The following is a 20,394-nucleotide window of genomic DNA, read 5'->3' on the forward strand; positions in this document are numbered from 1 at the left end:
ACACTACCCGAGTTATGCTCAGTTTTTCGGCGAAGTTTGACACACCAAGCTCAAAAGGTTGCCCATCACTGCTCTAGGGTCTAGAACACTCAACTTCAGTGGAAGGTGCTAAATCTCAAACAAACGAAGTAGTTTTCCCTTGCTCTTCACCGAATTACATTGTGTAAGCTGTAAATACAGGGGATAGGCAATAGTAGGGCTACAGTTGGGAGTACGAGAAACAGCTTGTTCTTGTATTATTATTTATTAATTATTGTACTATTTTCCATACGAAAAACTGTCAACCTACTTTTGCTCACCACTGTGTGTAAAATGGTGGGTCTCAACTCTTCCTATGCAACAGTTTACTGCTCAGATGCCACCCTGCACTCATGACTCGGTTGCGACCTCGCCAGCAATTGCCTTGTTACCACAGGAGCATGAGCCTGTCCTCCGAGGAGCTGTAGAATCACATCCTACAGACCAGACGTGTGAACACAAGCCACGTAAGGAAGCCTGCACATCTGCGAGGAAGTCTGACCGGGGGCCTAGGGATGCAAAACACATCGAAGAGAAGTGTCCATCAGCCTCCTGCCTCGGCTGCCTTTGTGACCCACTTCCCTGTATTTGGTCACGCCAGAAGGCAGAATACATCTCTGCACCCAGTCAGTAACAGGCCCAGCTCAGTTCTTAGGTCCTCGCTAGTATTTTATTCTTTATACGCCTCAATCTCCGTGACCTTCACGTTACCTGTTTCCTTCTCTTCCGTGCAAACAGTTCTCCTCTGGTTTCTCAGAGGAAAGGGGAGCATCATTGTGCATGTTCTAGAACAAAACTGTGGCCCTCGCTGGGTTGGCTCAGTTGTTGGAGTGTACACCGCAGAATGAAGGGTTGTGGGTTTAATTCCAGTCAAGGGCAGGTACCTCGGTTGCAGGCTCTATCCTCGGGCCTGGGCCATGTGGGAGGCGATCAATCAATGTGTTTCTCTCACATCAATGTTTCTCTCTGTGTCTCTCTCCCTCACTTTTCCACTCTCTAAAAATAAAAATTAAAAAAATCAATGGAAAAAAATATCCTTGGGTGAGGATTAGCAACAACAACAAGAAGCTGTGACGTTCAGTGTCTACTCTCATTCCTTTCTGGTTTCAGATTAAAGTGCTGCCTTCTGGCTCCAGCTGGTTTGGCTCAGTGGATAGAGTGTTGGCCTGTGGACTTAAGGGTCCTAGGTTCTAATCCAGTCAAGGGTATATGCCTGGGTTTCAGGTTCAATCCCCAGAAGAAGGCAGAGGCATACAGGAGGCAGCCGATCAATGCTTCTCTCTCATCATTGGTGTTTCTATCTTTCTCCCTCTCCCTCTTTGAAATCACACACACACACACACACACACTCTAGGGGCCCAGTGCACAAATTCCTGCACCTTGAAAGGAACTGTGGGCTGCAAGGCTGCAGTAGGCACAGGGGCGGGTCTCTGCCCATCCTCCAGGACCCTGCCCAGCCCCTCCCACCATGGCCCCCAGTCCCCTGTCGGCAGGCAGCCCCCCTCCCGCTGCTGCTGCTCCCACACACTGACCTGCTGACCCGGCTGCCACCCACTGATGATGCAGAGCAAATGGGCTGGCGCCAGCAATGGGTGCCAGTGCTCACAACTGCGGACGGAGCTGAGTGATCTGGACCGGCTCTGGGCACCGGCAGCGGGTGCAAGCATTGGCTCTGGTGCTGGCTGCAGGTGCAAGTGGAGCTGGTACTGGCAGTGGGTGCGAGTGGCGGCTCCAGCGCCGGCAACAGGTGTGAGCAGGGCCGGCACCAGCAGCAGGTGCAAGCGCCAGGTGGGACTGGCGAGCGGGAGCAAAGAATTTTCAGTAAACATCAGAGGCTCGCCCGATGACAGCAAATGACAGTGAATGGCACCCCACATTGGTCTGGCACCCCTGCTCACCTGCTCCACCATCAGGCCATGGCCAACACCTGCCATGTTCTGCACACGCCCCCTGGTGGTCAGAGCACATGATAGCCTCTGATTGGTTGTTCGGTTGTTCTGCCATTTGGTCTATTTGCATATTAGCCTTTTATTATATATATAAAAGTGCTGCCTTCTGTTTAAATTCAATTCTTTTCGCTTTGTTGTGGATCCCCTCCTGCCTAGATCTGGGCCTTATCAATTGTTCTGTCCACTTTACTACCTCTCCCTGTCCCAGCTGCATCCTCTACACCCCTGCAGGGGTTTCATTGTGGAGGTGGAAGCCACTCTGACTCTCACTCAGATTGTTTGGTCGTTGTGTGCATATTTCTCTCTCCTAGTAATTACAAGCTCCTGGAGGCCCAGCCTATGTTTTAGCTATCTCTAACACTCTATAGTGCCCATGTCATCACATGAACTCAGTAAGGTAAATATTACAAGATAAAATGTAATATTTGATTGGCAAGTGAGTTATTTAGAAAATAATTGTTTTAAGAAGTCCGAGGAAAGATTGTTTTATCTTCATCTATAGCCATTTATTTTGCAAACACAGGGGAGATGGGGAGAAAGAGGAATGAGCATTTGCAAAGCCTGTGAACATGGTGCATCTGGGTGACTGTCTAAGTCTTCCTGTTTGGTGATGAAAAGGATAGAGGCGGAGTGACATGAGAGTCATGTGCTAGATGACTGGCTGCAGTGCAGGATGGATTGGTAGGGGCTAGAATGAAAAATACAGACAAAGACATATTATCTTGACAAGAGTTAGCGACTGCACTTGGGAGGTGAGGGAGAAGGGTCATTCTTGCAGTATGGGTGTGGGTGGAAACAGTATCCACTGTTTTCTTGTTGATGGAAGGACACACTGGTTAAGAGGATGATTTAACCTCAGATCATCCACCAGCCTAGCTGTGTGCCCTCAGGCAAGCAAATTAACCTTTCTGGTCCTCAGACTCCTCATCTGAAAAGCTGTAACATGCCTAGCTCATGCGGGATGCTAGGAGAAATGCCTCATTTGAAGCAGTCCCTGAATAAAACATAGCTATCACCAATATTACCTTTCCTAACTTCCTTCTATGTTCTTTCTAAGTGCGGATGAGTAGAAATGAAAAAGGTAGGAGTGGTATGTTAAAAACCAGAGTATCATTAAATACAAAAGGCTTAATACAGTGATGGCGAACCTATGACACGCGTGTCAGCACTGACACGCGTAGCCATTTCTGATGACACGTGGTCGCTGAGGCGGCCGCATGCCGAGGATGAAACATTTGCTGCTCCTGAGGATGACACATTTGCGAAATAATGTTTTTTCCTCAAAGTGACACACTACCCAAGTTATGCTCAGTTTTTTGGCGAAGTTTGACACACCAAGCTCAAAAGGTTGCCCATCACTGGCTTAATGGATCTGTTAATTTCTCTAAGGCAGTGGTCGGCAAACTCATTAGTCAACAGAGCCAAATATCAACAGTACAACGATTGAAATTTCTTTTGAGGGCCAAATTTTTTAAACTTAAACTTCTTCTAACGCCACTTCTTCAAAATAGACTCGCCCAGGCCGTGGTATTTTGCGGAAGAGCCACACTCAAGGGGCCAAAGAGCCGCATGTGGCTCTCGAGCCGCAGTCTGCCGACCACGGCTCTAAGGCAAGGAACTGAGTAAACGGCTTTTGTATCTGGAATACATAGATGGGCCCATAAAACTGTAACCGGTTCATAATAGTATATAACTAAAAAATACAATGTCTGAAAAATAAAATTTGTATCTATAGAAAAACCATATCAAAAGCACAAACTGAAGTATTGCTTAACACATGATTTACAAATTTACTTTTTTAACATTTTTATTTATGGATTTTAGGAGAGATGAGAGAAACATCGTTTTGTTGTTCTTCTTATTTATACATTCATTGGTTGCTTCTTGTATGTGCCCTGAGCGGGGATTGAACCGAAACCTTGGTGTATCTGAACCATGCTCCAACCATCTCATCTCACCGGCCAGGGCAAGAATGCACTCGCGCGCGCGTGAGAACAATAAGTGTGATACCTGTCAGCATCATTCGTATACTAAACAAACGCAAAACTGTGTTTGTTAACAGCTGGGTGCGAGTTCCACGGCGCCGCTGGACTGGGACCTGCACCGCGGCATCCTGCACTGAGGAAAGAAACCTCAGATGCAGAACACTCGCCTTCCTGCTTCAGCTCTCATCTCTCCTGTCGCAGGAAGTCATCCTTTCACGACTGCTTTTTCAAATGCCTCGATTCCTGCCATTCTTACAAGTGTTTTACCAAATGACAACAAACGGAGAAATTACCTGTGAAGTGCAAAGCCTTATACAGATGAAAAGCCCTTCCATCACCGACGGTAAATCTGTGAGGTCTGGCGCTTCCAACGTCTGGACACACTGCCTTCCAAGAGCCAGGTCGGGGCCTCCGATGACCCAGGGGCCACCCGGCGAAGAGGAGCCGGTTAAGCGGCAGCTGAGGCGGCAGCCGAGCCTCACTTTTCTCTTTCAGCTGCGCTCCCGCCGGCCCACAGCGGGGTCAGCCCAGCGTGCTGGGCGCATCGAGCGCAGGGAAGTCCCAGCCGGCGGTCGCTCTGCCCTCCGCTGCTCGCGCCTCCCCGCGGCCCGGAGTCGGGTCGCGCCTGCGCGTTAGGGAGGCCGCGGAGCATGCCGGGCCAACGGTAGCTGGGCCCTCCCGCCTCAGCGTGCCGGTTGCTAGGAGTCGGCGACGCCCCTCCGGAGGAGAATAGGGCGCCGCGGGCCTTTCCTCCTGGGCCCGCGCCTGCAGGCGGCCATGGAGCCGGGGAAGGTGGGTGCACACGGGCTCTGGGGAGTTCGCGGAACTTGCTTAATGGGCCCAGTCTCCACAGTGTCCAGTCCCCGGCGGCGCTGGGCCCGGCGGACCCCGTGACCGCTTAGCCTCCTTTGCCCACCGCTTAACGCCCACAGACTCCGACCTCCGTCTTCTCTCCGTTTCCCCCTCGTTTTTTTAAGTTATCCTGCAGCGCAACTTTCCTGTGATTTTTAAATCTGAAAACCAAACACTGTGATATGATGAGTGAGCAGTATTCACTGCAGACCGAAGCGTGGCTGGGCCGGTAATGTCGTGGTTGACACTTGTGATCGCTCTCCTTTACCTTCACTTCGGGGACCTCTCTCTCTCTCTCTCTCTCTCTCTCTCTCTCTCTCTCTCTCTCTCTCTCTGGGTGTTTCTCCCTTTCTACTTTCTCCATCCTCTCTTTCTAGAACTCTGATTCAGTCTCTTGGTAAGGGTTGGACTGGCGGCTTGTATTTCCCATCTCTTTGCCTTTTTAAAAATATAGACATATTGATATATTAGGGGGATTTCTCCAACTTTATCGTTAACTTTATTAACTTTTTTACTTTGTTACATTTAATATTAAGAATTCTTGTTCTCATATTGCTCCTTTTGTAGCATGTTTTAATTTGTGCTTAAAAGATTTTTAATATCTTCCAGAGGATATAACTCTTATGCCTTTAAAAACAGAAAATAAATACTTCTGTTCATTTTCTTGTGTCATTTTCTCTGTTTGTTTGTCTTGATTCTTCTCTCTATTTTTTAAAAAATATATTTTATTGATTTTTTTACAGAGAGGAAGGGAGAGGGATAGAGAGCTAGAAACATCGATGAGAGAGAAACATCGATCAGCTGCCTCCTGCACCCTCCCCACTGGGGATGTGCCCGCAACTGAGGTACATGCCCTTGACCGGAATCGAACCCTGGGACCCTTGAGTCTGCAGGCTGACACTTTATCCACTGAGCCAAACCGGTCAGGGCATCTCTCTCTTTTTAAAATTCTCATTGAGGATATGCTTTTATTGAAATTAGAGAGAGAGGAAGGGAGAGAGAGAACATCAATAAAAAAAAACTATTGGTTGCCATGCCAGGGCCAGGGATGAAACCCGCAGCCTAGGTATGTGCCCTGATGGGGAACTGAACCTGGAACCTGTTGGTGTACAGGACGATACTGTCACCAACTGAGCCACCCAGCCAGGGCGATTCTTCTCTTTCTTATGTTGGTTTTTCTTAAATGCCAGATTGACCCTTCATATTTATGAATGAAGCACCTGCTTGGGCCTGGCACTGATAGGCTGCTGAGGGGCCTGGGAAAGGGAGCACTGTGTTGCCCATGCTTAGCCTGAGCCTTGAGGCAGTGTGGGCATTTACATCATGAAGCAGCCAAAGAAAAACATTCTGTAATAATTTATAGGTACTTTTAGACTAGTGAATATTTTTAAAAAATCTGTATATCTGTTACCATTTATTCTGGTAGATAGTAAATTCTTGCATATTTAGGACTCATTGCCATTGATTAAAATGGTCTAATGAAATGCAGCTTAGTAGAGCTTGCAAAATGATTATTTTAAACTTGGAAAATTCCAACTTTATACTTTTCTTTTTAGAGAAGAACCAAAGATGAAACATGGACAGCAGATGACCTCCGGAAACACCTTTGGGTAAATGTGTTTAGAGTATTTGAGCTGGGGTCTGATTGGACAGTCTTTCCTGGTTCTCAGCCCCACACAACTTTGCTTCCATGTGGCTCATTTCAGGGGTGTTCTCGACTCATGTGGGTAGTAGCTCTGGGTCTGTGGTGAGAAAGGGGTTTCCTAGCCCAGCCCGAATGTCACCAACTCTGCCTGGCTTCTTTCATGGTTCAGAGCCCAGGCTGTGTGTGTACATGTGTGGTGTGCATTGTGTGAGTCTGTCTGTGTGTGTGTATGTGTACGTATGTGGAGGGAGGCTTGGGGATTGAGAGAGATCCCCTGAGAGTTTTATAAGGAAGGTCTTTGTACTTGAGTAGGACCTGGATGGGCCTCAGACACTGTGACACCGCTTCAGTACCTTGTTCTCTCTATTTTTTTCTTTATGAAAATCTAAACTGAAAGAAGCTTGTGAGTTATCAAGGCTCACCCCAGGGCCTCCACAAGCATTCTTGGTGTGCCATTTAGTCATTGATTTGCATATTTATTCTGCTATTTCTTTTTTTTTTCTTCTTCAGTATCCTGTTCATTTTCTTTCTAATCTGGGTAGAGTTTTAGATTTGACTTGATAACAAATGGGAATGTGTCTCCCACGTGGGCGCTCGTCTGCAGTCAGAGAGATGCTGTGACACCTCCGGCTGTGGCGGCTTCTCCTGCCCTTCCTGCTGGCGGGGGAGCAGGACGCAGTGGCAGCGGGTGGTTTTAAGGCTGTCACGCTCAGAAACCCTTTCCTTTTTCTGCTTTGGCTGCACAGTCGGCACTTCCTAGGGAAGATAAGAAACACAAGGAAAAGAAGCTACATAAGGACTTGGAAACGGATACCCCTGAGTCCAAGGAGCAGAAGCCCAGGGACCCAGACCGGGATGCCAAGCGCAGGGAGAGGGTGGCAGACAGAGACCGCCATGGCTCCAGGGAGCATCCTCGTGGGGACAGAGACAAGGAGAAGCCACGGGAGAGGAGAAGGGACGCCCGGGACCTGGACAGAGAGAAGCTGAGGGACAAGGCCCGAGAGCATGACACCACAGAGAAGCACCAGAGCCGAGGCAAAGACCGGGAGAGAGACCGGGAGCGTGAGGGAGAGCACCGGGTGCGGAGGGAGGAGCCCAAGCCTGCGGCCAGGCACCACAACTGGCCTGAGCACAGAATGCGGTCAGGTACGTGTCTGGGCTTGGCCCTCCCAGGGCCAGGCATGTGGGCGAGCCCCTCTGAAGTGCCCACTCCCCACGTTGTCCTTGCCCTTGGTTTTCAGAGGCTCAGCTTTGCGTTGGGTTGTGCCCATGCTGAACTGTGTGCTTTACAAGATGGTTTTCTTTTCGGTATTTTAAACCTCATTTCAGTGAATGAAAGGAATAATGATTTTCTCATTTGCTAGAGTTTTACTATTGAAACATTCCAGATTAATTATCTTTGTAAATCTCAATCCACATTGTAGATAAACAAAAGTTATGCTCTTTGGTAAAAGAATTTCTCAGAAGTATCTGTTTTATTTTAAGCAACTAGAGGCCCAGTGCTTAAATGCACAGGGGGAGGGAGGGCTACCCTCAGCCCAGCCTGGACCCTCTCCAATCCGGGACACCTTGGGGGATGTCCAACTGCTGTTTTTGGCCTGATCCCAAGAACATGCCTCTCACAATCCAGGACCACTGGCTCCTAACTGCTCACCTGCCTGATTGCCCCTAACTGCCCCCCGCTGCTGGCCTGGTCATCCCAAACTGCCCCCCCTGCTGGCCTGGTCATCCCAAACTGCCCCCCCTGCTGGCCTGGTCATCCCAAACTGCCCCCCGCTGCTGGCCTGGTCATCCCAAACTGCCCCCCGCTGCTGGCCTGGTCATCCCAAACTGCCCCCCCTGCTGGCCTGGTCATCCCAAACTGCCCCCCCTGCTGGCCTGGTCATCCCAAACTGCCCCCCCTGCTGGCCTGGTCATCCCAAACTGCCCCCCCACTGGCCTGGTCATCCCAAACTGCCCCCCTGCTGGTCTGGTTGCCTCACGCAACCTGCTGGTCAGTCGTTTGGTCGTCCCTCGCTAACCCCCCTGCCGGCCTGGTCGCCCCACACAGCCTGCTGTTCGGTTGTTACTGTGAGGGCGTTGTGACCAATTTGCATATTACCCTTTTATTAGTATAGATATTTAACAATTTGTCTGAATATTCAATTTGGTCCTTATCTCTGAAAATGTTGTTTTCTTCATTTTAAGCGTAATGACTTTTGTCTTGGCAGATTCAAAAGTGAAAATCTAGTTTTCACTATTGGAGGGAGCTGTGTGTATCGTCACTGGTTGTCTGTGGCTCGGCTGGTCCCTTTGGCCTCTCTCACAGGTGTGGGGGGCAGCGACCGGCTGTAGGTGGTGCCCTCCTCCACTTGTCCCAAGGTCGCATTGACTCTCTTGCAGCTGAGCACTTGGCGGAAATGTCCGCCCAAGGGGCATTTTTCTGGACGGGCTGTGCTACCCCAGCACCTCTGTTGGCGATGCCGGGCCCGAAGGTGTGTGCATTGGGCTAGTGCCGCTGAGTCCCAGCAGCTAGGCCGCACCTGCCAGGTTGCCTCCTTAGCAGTTGCCACTGTCATCTCCTTTATTTCATTTTTGTATGTGATTTTTTAATTTTTAATTTATCTTTATTGTTGAAAGTATTATAGATGTCCCCCCTTTTTCCCCATTGACCCCTTGGAGCCCGCCCCCACCCCTCACTCCAGGCCTTCCCCGCACTATTGTCTGTGTCCAGGGGTTATGCACATATGCATACAAGGTCTTTGGTTAATCTCTTCCCAGCCACCCACCCAACCCTCCCGTCCCTCTGAGATTCATTTTTATTTTAGATTCCAGGACTTTTTATTCTTGAGATTATAGAATGTGGTCTAATAGAAGGATATGTTTTCATGTGTTAATACATAATTTTGTAATGCAGTATTTACAAAAAAGGTTGCAGCAAGATGTTAGGGGGCCTTTTGGATGTCTGAAGTTTGGGAATGTTAAAAATATGTTTTCTTGCCCTCACCAGTTTGGCTCAGTGGATAGAGCGTGGGCCTGTGGATTGAAGGGTTCCGGGTTTGAATCTAGTGACAGGCATGTACCTCGGTTGTAGGCTCAATCCGTGGCCCTGGTTGGGGCGCATGCGGGAGGCAACCAATCGACATCGATGTTTCTCTCTCTGTCTCTCCTTCTCTCTTCCACTCTGTCTAAAAAGAAATCAATGAAAAAATGTTCCCTGGTAAAGATTAACAACAAAAAACAAACAATAAAAGCATGTTTTCTTTTTATAGTAAGTAAAGTAAGAACTGAAGAGAACGAGAGGAGAGATGAGAACTCTGAAAGAGGAGATGAAGAGCGAGAAAGAAGATACCGAGAAAGGAAGGTATGCATACCAGGCCCCAAACACTGCAAATCAATGACATGTTGGTGGTAGAGGCATTGGGGAAATTTTGTGACATAGACTTCGAGGCTTGGGAAGACACCCAGGCGGTAAGCTCTGCATTAAATCATAATTATGTCCTTATGATCATTTCTGGAAGAGAACTTGCTGGATCAGGGTAAATGTAGACGTCCCCCATTTGCCTTTACATAAAGGCGTTAGTTACTTATGTCCTCAGGGTGCTGTCCCTGTGTCCTCAGCAGATGTGTCCCAGGCGGTGTCCTGACTCAGGAGGACAGGTGCATGGCATTTGTAGGCCTATGGCAGGTGTGTCCTGCACGCTGATATCTGATACCTGTGGCAAACCCACCTGCTGCATTTGTTCCCTTTCTAGTGGAGTCCTTCTTTAAAAAAAATAATTTTTTATTGTTGTAAGTATTACATATGTCCTTTTTTCCCCCCATAGACACCCTCCAGCCCGCCCCCTTCCCCTCCCAGGCCCTCAATGCCCCATTGTCTGTGTCCATGGGCCATGCATATATGCATACAATGTCCTTGGTTGATTACCTCCCACGCACCCTCCCCTGCCTTCCCTCAGAGATGCCACACTCTGTTCCATGCTTCTATGTCTCTGGATCCACTCTGTTAATCAGTTTATTTTGTTACTCGGATTCCACATATGAGTGAGATCATGTGATACTTGTCTTTCTCTTACTGACTTACTTCACTCAGCATGATACTCTACAGGTCCCTCCATGCTGTCTCAAAGGGTAAGAGATTCTTCTATTTTATTGCTGCGTAGTATTCCATGGTGTAAATGTACCACGGCTTTCTTATCCACTTATCTTCTGATGGGCCCGTGGGCAGTTTTCAGATCTTAGCTTTTGTACATTGTGCTGCTACTAGAGGCCCAGTGCATGAAATTCATGCACAGGGTGGGGGGTCCCTCAGCCTGGCCTGCACCCACTCCAATCCGGGACCCCTCGGGGGATGTCCGACTACTGGCAGTCGGACATCCCTCTTGCAATCTGGGACCACTGACTCCTAACCACTCACCTGCCTGCCTGCCTGATCACCCCTAACCACTCTGCCTGCCTGCCTGATCGCCCCTAACTCCTCTGCCTGCCTGCCTGCCTGCCTAATTGCCCCTAACCGCCCTCCCCTGCCTGCCTGATCGCCCCTAACTGCCTTCCCCTGCTGGCCTGATCACCCCTGACTGCTCCCCTGCCAGCCTGATCGCCCCTAACCACCTCTGCCTCAGCCCCCGCCACAGTGGCTTTGTTCGGAAGGAGGACCAGATGCCCAGAAGATGTCTGGTCGACCCGGTCTAATTAGCATATTACCCTTTTATTAGTATAGATGAACATAGGGGTGCATATATTCTTTCTGATTGGTGTTTTGGGTTTCTTAGGATATATTCCTAGAAGTGGGATCACTGGGTCAAATGGAAGTTCCATCTTTAATTTTTTCAGGAAACTCCATACTGTTCTCCATAATGGCTGCACCAGTCTGTGTTCCCACCCGCAGTGCACAGGGTTCCCTTCTCGCCACATCCTCACTTGTCATTTGTTGATTTGTTCATGGCAGCCATTCTGACAGGTGTGAGGTGATACCTCAGTGTCGTTTTAATTTGCCATCTCTCTGGTGATCAGTGACTTTGAGCATTTTTTCATGTCTCTTGGCATCTGTGTGTCCTCTTTGGAGAAGTGTCTATATAGGTCCTTTGCCCATTTTTTAATTGGGTTGTTTGTCTTCCTTCTGTTAAGTTGTATAACTTTCTAATATATTTTGGATATTAACCCTTTATCAGGTGTGTCATTGCCAAATATGTTCTCCCATACATATAGGCTTCCTTTTAATTTTGTTGATGGTTTCTTTTGCTGTGCAGAAGCTTTTTACTTTGATGTAGCCCCATTTGTTTATTTTCTCCTTAGTTTCCTTTGCCCTAGGAGCTGTAGAGTAAACATATTGCTAGGAGGGATGTCTGAGATTTTGTTGTCTATGATTTCTTCTAGGATTTTTAGGGCTTCATGACTTCCATTTAAGTCTTTTATACATTTTGAGTTTATTCTTGTGTATGGTGTAAGATGGTGTCTAGTTTCATTTTCTTGCCTGTATCTGCCTAATTTTCCCAACACCATTTATTGAAGAGACTGCCTTGACTCCATTGTATGCTCTTGCCTCCTTAGTCAAATATTAATTGAGAATGATGGCTTGGGTCAATTTCTGGGGTCTTTTTTCTGTTTCATCCTATATAATAAAAGTGTAGTATGCAAATTGTCCCCTTGAGCGGAAGTTCGTTTGGGAGTTCTACCAGGGGGCGGGGCCAGCTGGGGGAAGGGAGGTTGTACCCAATGGATGCTAGCAGCCGCTAGGGACCCCACCAGTGCACAAATTTCATGCACTGGGCCTCTAATTGGTCTATGCCTGTTCTTCTGCCAGCACCAGGCTGTTTTGATTAAGGTGGCTTTGTAATTTAAGTTGAAATCTGATATTGTGATTCCTCCAACTTTGTTGTTCTTTCTCAAGATTGCTGCGGCTAGTACACATAAGAAAATGTTCGATATTGAAATTGGGACTCAAAAGAACTTTTGGCCCAGAAAGAAACTCACTACAGACTGATTCATTTGCCTCTCAGCAAATAACCATTATGGCTTGTCTCATTTGCGGTTCTTATAAGTGTATTTCTTTTTTATTTTTTATTTTTTGTTTTATTTTTTTACATTTTTTTATTGAGGTATTATATGTGTACATATCTTACCATTACCCCCCCCCACCCCACCCCCATACATGCCCTCACCCCCCAGAGTTTTGCGTCCATTGTTTATGCTTATATGCATGCATACAAGTCCTTTGTTTGATTTCATATCTCCCCCACCTCTCCCTAACTTTCCCCCTATAATTTGAAAGTCTGTTTGATGCTTTACTGTCTCTGTATCTATCTTTTTGTTCATCACTTTATAATGTTCTTTACTATCCATAAATGAGTGAGATCATGTGGTATTTTTCTTTCATTGACTGGCTTATTTCACTTAGCATAATGTTCTCCAATACCATCCAGGTTGCTGCAAATGATGAGAATTCCTTCTTTTTTATGGCAGCATAGTATTCCATTGTGTAGATGTACCACAGTTTTCTGATCCAGTCATCTGCTGATGGGCACCTAGGCTGTTTCCAAATCTTAGCTATTGTAAATTGTGCTGCTATGAACATAGGGGTGCATATATCCTTTCTGATTGGTGTTTCTAGTTTCTTCGGATATATTCCCAGGAGTGGGATTACTGGGTCAAATGGGAGTTCCATTTTCAGTTTTTTGAGGAAACTCCATACTGTTCTCCACAGTGGCTGCACCAGTCTGCATTCCCACCAGCAGTGCACGAGGGTTCCTTTTTCTCCGCATCCTCGCCAGCACTTGTCGTTTGTTGATTTGTTGATGATAGCCATTCTGACAGGTGTGAGATGGTACCTCATTGTTGTTTTGATTTGCATCTCTCTCTCGGATAATAAGTGACTTTGAGCATGTTTTCATGTGTCTCTTGGCCTTCCTTCTGTCTTCTTTTGAAAATATTCTGTCTAGGTCTGTTGCCCATTTTTTTATTGGATCATTTATCTTCCTTTTATTAAGTTGCATAAGCTGCCTGTAGATGTTGGAGATTAAACCTTTATCAGTGATGGCATTTGCAAATATGTTCTCCCATGCAGTGGGCTTTCTTGTTGTTTTGTTGATTGTTTCTTTTGCTGTGAAAAAGCTTTTATTTTGATGTAGTCCCATTTGTTAATTTTCTCTTTAGCTTCCATTGCCCTAGGGGCAGTGTCAGTGAAGAAGTTCTTTTGGCATATGTCTGAGATTTTGTTGCCTGTGGATTCCTCTAGTATTTTTATGGTTTCCCGTCTTATGTTTAAGTCCTGTATCCATTTTGAGTTTATTTTTGTGTATGGTGTAAGTTGGTGATCTAGTTTCATTTTTTTGCATGTATCTGTCCAATTTTCCCAACACCATTTATTGAAGAGACTGTCTTGACTCCATTGTATGTTCATGCCTCCTTTGTCAAATATTAATTGAGCATAGTGGTTTGGGTTGATATCTGGATTCTCTATTCTATTCCATTGGTCTATATGTCTGTTCTTGTGCCAGTACCAGGCTGTTTTGAGAACAGTGGCTTTGTAATACAGCTTGAAATCTGGTATTGAAATCCCACCTACTTTATTCTTCTTTCTCAGGATTGCTGTGGCTATTCGGGGTCTTTTTTTATTCCAGATGAATTTTTGGAGAGTTCTTTCTAGGTCTGTGAAATATGCTGTTGGTATTTTGATGGGGAGTGCATTGAATCTATAGATTGCTTTGGGTAGTATGGACATTTTTATAATGTTGATTCTACCAATCCATGAACATGGTATGTTCTTCCATCTGTTTACGTCTTCCTCTATCTCTTTTTTCAGTGTCCTGTAGTTTTCCGCGTATAGGTCTTTTACCTCCTTAGTTAAGTTTATTCCTAGGTATCTTAATTTTTTTGGTGCAATGGTAAATGGGATTGCTTTTTTAGTCTCTCTTTCTATAAGTTCACTATTGGTGTATAGAAATGCCATAGATTTCTTGGCGTTAATTTTGTATCCCGCTACATTGCCGAATTCATTTATTAGATCTATTAGTTTTTTGATGGAGTCTTTTGGGTTTTTTATGTACAATATCATGTCATCTGCAAATAAGGACAGCTTCACTTCTTCTTTTCCAATTTGGATGCCTCTTATTTCTTCTTCTTGCCTAATTGCGATAGCTAATACTTCCAGTACTATGTCAAACAGGAGTGGTGAGAGTGGGCATCCCTGTCTTGTTCCTGTTCTTAGGGGAAATGGTTTTAGTTTTTGCCCATTGAGTATGATGTTTGCTGTGGGTTTATCATATATAGCTTTTATTATGTTGAGGTATGATCCTTCTATTCCCACATTGTTGAGAGTTTTTATCAAGAAAGGGTGTTGGATTTTGTCAAATGCTTTTTCTGCATCTATTGATATGACTATGTGATTTTTATCTCTCAATTTGTTTATGTGATGTATCACATTTATTGATTTGCGGATATTGTACCATCCTTGCATTCCTGGGATAAATCCTACTTGGTCATGATGTATGATCTTTCTGATGTATTGCTGGAGCCGATTCGCTAGGATTTTGTTGAGGATTTTGGCATCTATGTTCATGAGGGATATTGGTCTGTAATTCTCTTTCATTGTGTTGTCTTTATCTGGTTTTGGTATTAGGGTGATGCTGGCTTCATAGAAGGAGCCTGGAAGTGTTCCTTCCTCTTGAATTTTTTGGAATAGTCTGAGGAGGATAGGTTTTAGTTCTTCCTTGAAAGTTTGGTAAAACTCTCCTGTGAAGCCGTCTGGCCCCGGGCTTTTGTTTGCCGGAAGCTTTTTGATGACTGCTTCAATTTCTTCCATAGTTACTGGCGTGTTGAGCTGTTTAGATTCTTCCTGAGTGAGTTTTGGAAGGTTGTATTTGTCTAGGAATATGTCCATTTCCTCCAGGTTGTCCAGTTTGTTGGAATAGAGTTGTTCGTAGTATTTTGTAACAATCCTTTGTATTTCATCGGGGTCTGTTGTTATTTCACCTCTTTCATTTCTGATTTTGTTTATTTGGGTCCTCTCTCTTTGCTTCTTGGTGAGCCTGGCTAGAGGTTCATCAATCTTGTTTATCCTTTCAAAGAACCAGCTCTTGGTTTTGTTGATCTTTTGTATTGTTTCTTTGGTCTCTATTTCGTTTATCTCCGCTCTGATCTTTATTATTTCTTTCCTTCTGCTTACACTGGGCTTTTCTTGTTGCTCTCTCTCTAACTCTTTGAGTTGTTGGGTTAGGTAATTTATTACCATTGTTTCTTGTTTTTTGCAGTAGGCTTGTAGAGCTATGAACTTCCCACTCAGGACTGCTTTCGCTGTGTCCCATAAATTTTGGATTGTTGTGTTTTCATTGTCATTTGTTGCCATGATGTTTTTTATTTCTTCCTTGATGTCTTTGGTAACCCAGTCATGGTTTAATAGCATGCTGTTTAGTCTCCATGTGTTTGATTTCTTTGGGTTGTTTTTATTGTAGTTGATTTCCAGTTTTATGCCACTGTGATCTGAGAAGATACTTGATATGATTTCTATCTTCTTGAATTTGGAGAGACTTTGCCTATGTCCTAACATATGGTCTATCTTTGAAAATGACCCATGTGCACTTGAGAAGAATGTATATTCTGTGGCTTTGGGGTGAAATGTTCTGAAGATGTCGATGAATTCCATCTGGTCTAGTGAGTCATTTAGGATTGATGTTTCTTTGCTGATTTTTTGTTTAGAGGATTTGTCCAATGGTGATAGTGGGGTATTGAAGTCTCCTACTATGATTGTATTGCTGTCAATCTCTCCTTTGATATCTTCCAGGAGTTTTTTAATATATCTTGGTGCTCCTGTATTGGGTGCATATATGTTTACCAGAGTTATTTCTTCTTGTTGGATTTCTCCCTTTAGTATTATGAAGTGGCCTTCATTATCTCTTGTTATGTCCTTCACTTTGAGATCTAATTTGTCAGATATAAGTATTGCTACCCCAGCTTTTTTTTCATTTCCATTCGCCTGGAAAACCTTTTTCCATCCCTTTACTCTCAGTCTGTATGCATCCTTTTTTTTGAGGTGGGTTTCCTGTAGACAGCAGATATATGGGTTTTGTTTTCTTATCCAATCTGTTACCCTGTGTCTTTTGATTGGGGCATTCAATCCATTTACATTTAAAGTTATTATTGATAGGCACTTATTTGTCGCCATTTTTATTCTATACCCCTGTGTTCCTTCTTTGCTTCCTCTTTCTTTCTTTCTTTCTTTCTTTCTTTCTTTCTTTCTTTCTTTCTTTCTTTCTTTTTTTTTTACAGCAGACCCTTTAGCATTTCTTTCATTGCTGGTTTGGTGGTGATAAACTCCCTTAGCCCTTTTTTGTCTGTGAAACTCCTGATTTCACCTTCAATTTTGATTGATAGGCTTGCTGGGTACAGTATTCTTGGATTCAGACCCTTCCTTTGCATGACTTTGTATATTTCATTCCATTCCCTTCTGGCCTGATGAGTTTCTGTTGAGAAATCAGTTGCTAGTCTGATGCGGGTTCCTTTGTATGTAACTGTCTGTCTCTCTCTGGCCGCTTTTAAGATTCTTACTTTGTCATTGGTGTTTGCCAACTTAATTATAATGTGCCTTGGCGTCGGTCTTTTGGGGTTCATTTTGCTTGGAACTCTGTGAGCTTCTTGGATTTGTGTGGGTTTTTTCTTCCCTATATCAGGGAAGTTTTCTGTTATTATTTCTTCTAACAGGTTTTCTATTCCTTGCTCCGTTTCCTTTCCTTCTGGTACCCCTATTATCCTGATGTTGTTTTGTTTTGTGTTGTCCCGAAGTTCCCTTAGGCTCTCCTCATGCTTTCTAATTTTTGTTTCTAGAAGCAGTTGTAATTGGGTATTTTTTTCCATCTTGTCTTCTAGCTCACTTATGCGGTCCTCTGCTTCTTCTAGTCTACTCTTGATGCTTTCTATTGAGTTCTTTACAGCAGCGATGTCATTTTTCATTTCTTCTTGGTTCTTCTTCATTTCCTCTTGGTTCTTACTCATATTGTCGAATTTGTCTTCCATCCTTTTCAGCCACCCTATGACCCTTTCTCTGAATTCTTTCTCTGATAGGTTGTTTGCCTCTAATTCGTTTACTTCCTTTTCTGGTGATGCCTGCTTCTCTTTCCTATGGGGGCTATTTCTTTGTCTCCCCATGGTCTCTCTTCTCCGGATGTCTGGTTATATAGTTCTCTCTCTCCGGCGTTGATTTAAAGGTACAAAATACAACACAACCAGGCACAACACACAAGGCACTGAACAGAATTGTATTCACGATATTAATAACCTCCCATAAAGGTAACCACCAGAGAAAGACAAATTTGGGAATAGGAGTGGAAGAGGGAGAGTAAAAAGAAAGAACAAAAAAAAAAAGAGTGTGAATCTGAACTTGGGAAAAGAGCAGAAAAAAAGAAGAAAAGAAAAAAAGTAAGAGAGACAAGAACGATACTAAGAGAGAAAAGGGGAACAAACTATATATATGGGGAGTAGACTCCACTAGAACAACCACTATTCCCGGCAAATTCCAGCAACACGAGCCTGGAGATTAATACAAACTGCAACACCAACTAATATCGAGTGAGGCAAGGGAAAACAAAAGTAAAAAACAAACAAAAACAAAGCAAACAAAAGAACCAACCAAACAAACAAAAAGAATAATCAAAACAATCTCATAAAAAAACATAAAAATTCAATCTAATCAACATTCAAGCAAACAACAACAAAAGGCCAGCGAGAAAAATAATTATTTTAAGGTAGCGTAGAGAGAGGTATGTATGGATTTGGAGCAAGGGGTTGGGAATTAGATATATAAGTAGGGTGAAATTTTAGCAGAGGGTAAACTGAAAAAGTAGGGAAAATCTATAGCCAGAAAGGGTTAAGATAAACCAGAGACCAAAAGGGGAAAATTTAGGAGGAGAGTGATGGCAAAATGTTAGCGTTGAGATAGGGTAAGGGAAAGATGCAAATAGAATGTAGGACACTAATCCCACAATACAAGAAAGGGAAAATCAAATGACATTAAAAAAAAAAAAGTAAAATAATAGTAATAATAATGGTGATTGAAAATAAAAATGTAATAATTAAAAAGGTGAAAATTGAGTGAGAAAAAGAAAAAAATTTAGTTTCTTAAGTAAAAGATGCAAAAAATGAAAATAAAAAAATTAGAATAAAAAAATTGAAAAAAGAATTAAAAATTAAAAAATAGGAAGACTAAAATGTGCAGTAGCGGCTGTCATTCACTTCCTCTATTATTCTGTTTGGTACGCCTGTTTCCAAGTCTGGGCGGTATTTCAGTTCAGCTTCGTTCCACTGCTTCTCAGTGTTGTAAGCCAGTCCTGCTTTTTAAGCAGGCCGTGTCTTAATTTCTCGTATTTATTTTTGATTACACCAGAGACAATTAGCGTTTCAGCCCCTAGGTGGCAGGGTTTCTGAATTGACTTCCGGGCCTCTCTAGCTTTTTTTTTTTTTTTTTTCCCCTCTATGGCACTCACTACCGGTTTGTGGAGGTGTGCGCCTCAGAGCTGCCTCTCCAATGGATACACCAAGCTCTGCTCCCCAGGTTCCGAAAAAACAACTTCCCCCTGCAGTCTTTCAGGGTTTCCACCTGGGTTTTCCTATGTATTGGGCTTAGCAATCAGAGTCGGAAAGAGCCCAAGTGTGCGGATAGTGGGTCTGTGCGCCAGACTAAGGAGCCTGCACTCCTTTGAAAATTCTTAGTCTGATCCTCCTCGTCAGATTAAAATGAGTTGCTTTTAAGAGGTCACTTCTGTTAGCAGCTCAGAAGACCCCCCTCCACATTCACGGATCACGGCAGCTGCAACTGCCGCAGATTTTTCTAGGCACAGACCTCCCGGTTCCTGCCAGTCCTGCGGCTGCCGCGCTTCCCTCACCCAGCACTTCCCTCACCCACCGCGGGGATTAGAAACCACACCTTATTTCAGGCGAAATCTGACCTTTCCGTGGTGCAGTGAAGAGTTCCTTTGAATCCGAATGTTTGCGCCGATAGGGGACCCGTGTTCTGGTGCTCGCAGCAGTTCAGTGTTTGCAGTTGTCACGGAAAGTCAGGTTTCCAATAAAATCCTCCTTTCCTTGCAAGATGGCGAGGCGCCCAGTGAGCCCGCAGCTCCGGGAGGAGACCCAGCCCCTGTGGGTGCTGCACGGTCAGGGGAACCCTGGCCAGCACTCCCCCGCCTTCTCCTGGAGTTTAGTAGTCCCTTGGCTTGCCAGTATACACTCCCCCTGCGAACCTTTGCTGCTCCTACTCTCCACCCCAGGACCAGACTCCAAACACGACTCTATTCCGTCGCCATTTTTCTCCTACTCCTCTGTTGTTTTTTCTTTGATAAATATCGGGGCATGAGCTTCCCAGGAGTGGAGAGTAGACGCAGTGCCGTTGTTGAGAGAGAGTGCCGAGGTCTAAGTGTATTTCTTGTATCACGTGATCTCACGCATCTAAGGGAAATAATGAACAGCATAAGCTGAAGAACAAAAACAGACCCGGTGACAGGGAACCATTGATCAGACTGTCAAACCTCAGAGGGAAGGCAGGGGAGGGTGGGGGAAAGGGGGAGAGATAAACCAAAGGACTTGTATGCATATAAGCCTAACCAGTGGTCATGGACAACAGGGGGGTGGGGGCATACGTGGGGAGGGGTTTGGGATGGGAATAGGGGGATGAGGACAATTATGTGATACCATAACCAATAAAGAAATAATAATAAAAAAAGATTGCTGCGGCTATTCGGGGTTTGTTTTAGTTCCATATAAATTTTTGGAGTATTCTAAATCTGTGAAATATACTGTTGGTATTTTAATAGGGATTGCATTAAATCTGTAGAGTGCCTTGAGTAGTACGGACATTTTAATGATGTTGATTCTACCAATCCATGAACACAGTATATTCTTCCACTTGTTTATATCTTCTTCTTTCTCTTTTTTCAACATCTTATAGTTTTCTGAATACAGATCTTTTGCCTCCTTGGTT

General features: G+C 44.8%; 1 protein-coding gene and 1 long non-coding RNA gene across 6 annotated transcripts in view; one reads left to right on the forward strand and one right to left on the reverse strand.

Annotated features, from left to right (window-relative positions):
• Positions 1-231: 231 nt before the first annotated feature.
• LOC129151421 (uncharacterized) lies at positions 232-4,562 on the reverse strand. 2 transcript variants are annotated; one of them, XR_008558102.1, is made up of 4 exons: positions 4,246-4,562; positions 1,917-1,968; positions 1,551-1,812; positions 232-527 (listed from the first exon to the last, which is right to left on the reverse strand). It is a non-coding gene; the product is annotated as an uncharacterized LOC129151421 (long non-coding RNA). The 2 variants fall into 2 exon arrangements; XR_008558103.1 differs by lacking the exon at positions 1,917-1,968.
• Positions 4,563-4,635: 73 nt separating this feature from the next.
• The window catches only part of DYNC2I1 (dynein 2 intermediate chain 1), a 77,527-nt gene continuing 61,768 nt past the window's right edge, over positions 4,636-20,394 (forward strand). For all 4 annotated transcript variants that reach the window (XM_054726154.1, XM_054726155.1, XM_054726156.1 and 1 more), the window contains exons 1-4: positions 4,636-4,744; positions 6,361-6,414; positions 7,196-7,595; positions 9,701-9,792. In XM_054726154.1, the coding sequence (XP_054582129.1) occupies positions 4,730-4,744; positions 6,361-6,414; positions 7,196-7,595; positions 9,701-9,792 (561 nt within the window). In that variant the 5' untranslated portion in view covers positions 4,636-4,729. The remainder of the gene's footprint in view (positions 4,745-6,360; positions 6,415-7,195; positions 7,596-9,700; positions 9,793-20,394) is intronic.

The sequence above is a fragment of the Eptesicus fuscus genome, chromosome 14 (genome assembly GCF_027574615.1).
Source record: "Eptesicus fuscus isolate TK198812 chromosome 14, DD_ASM_mEF_20220401, whole genome shotgun sequence".
Lineage (NCBI taxonomy): Eukaryota > Metazoa > Chordata > Mammalia > Chiroptera > Vespertilionidae > Eptesicus > Eptesicus fuscus.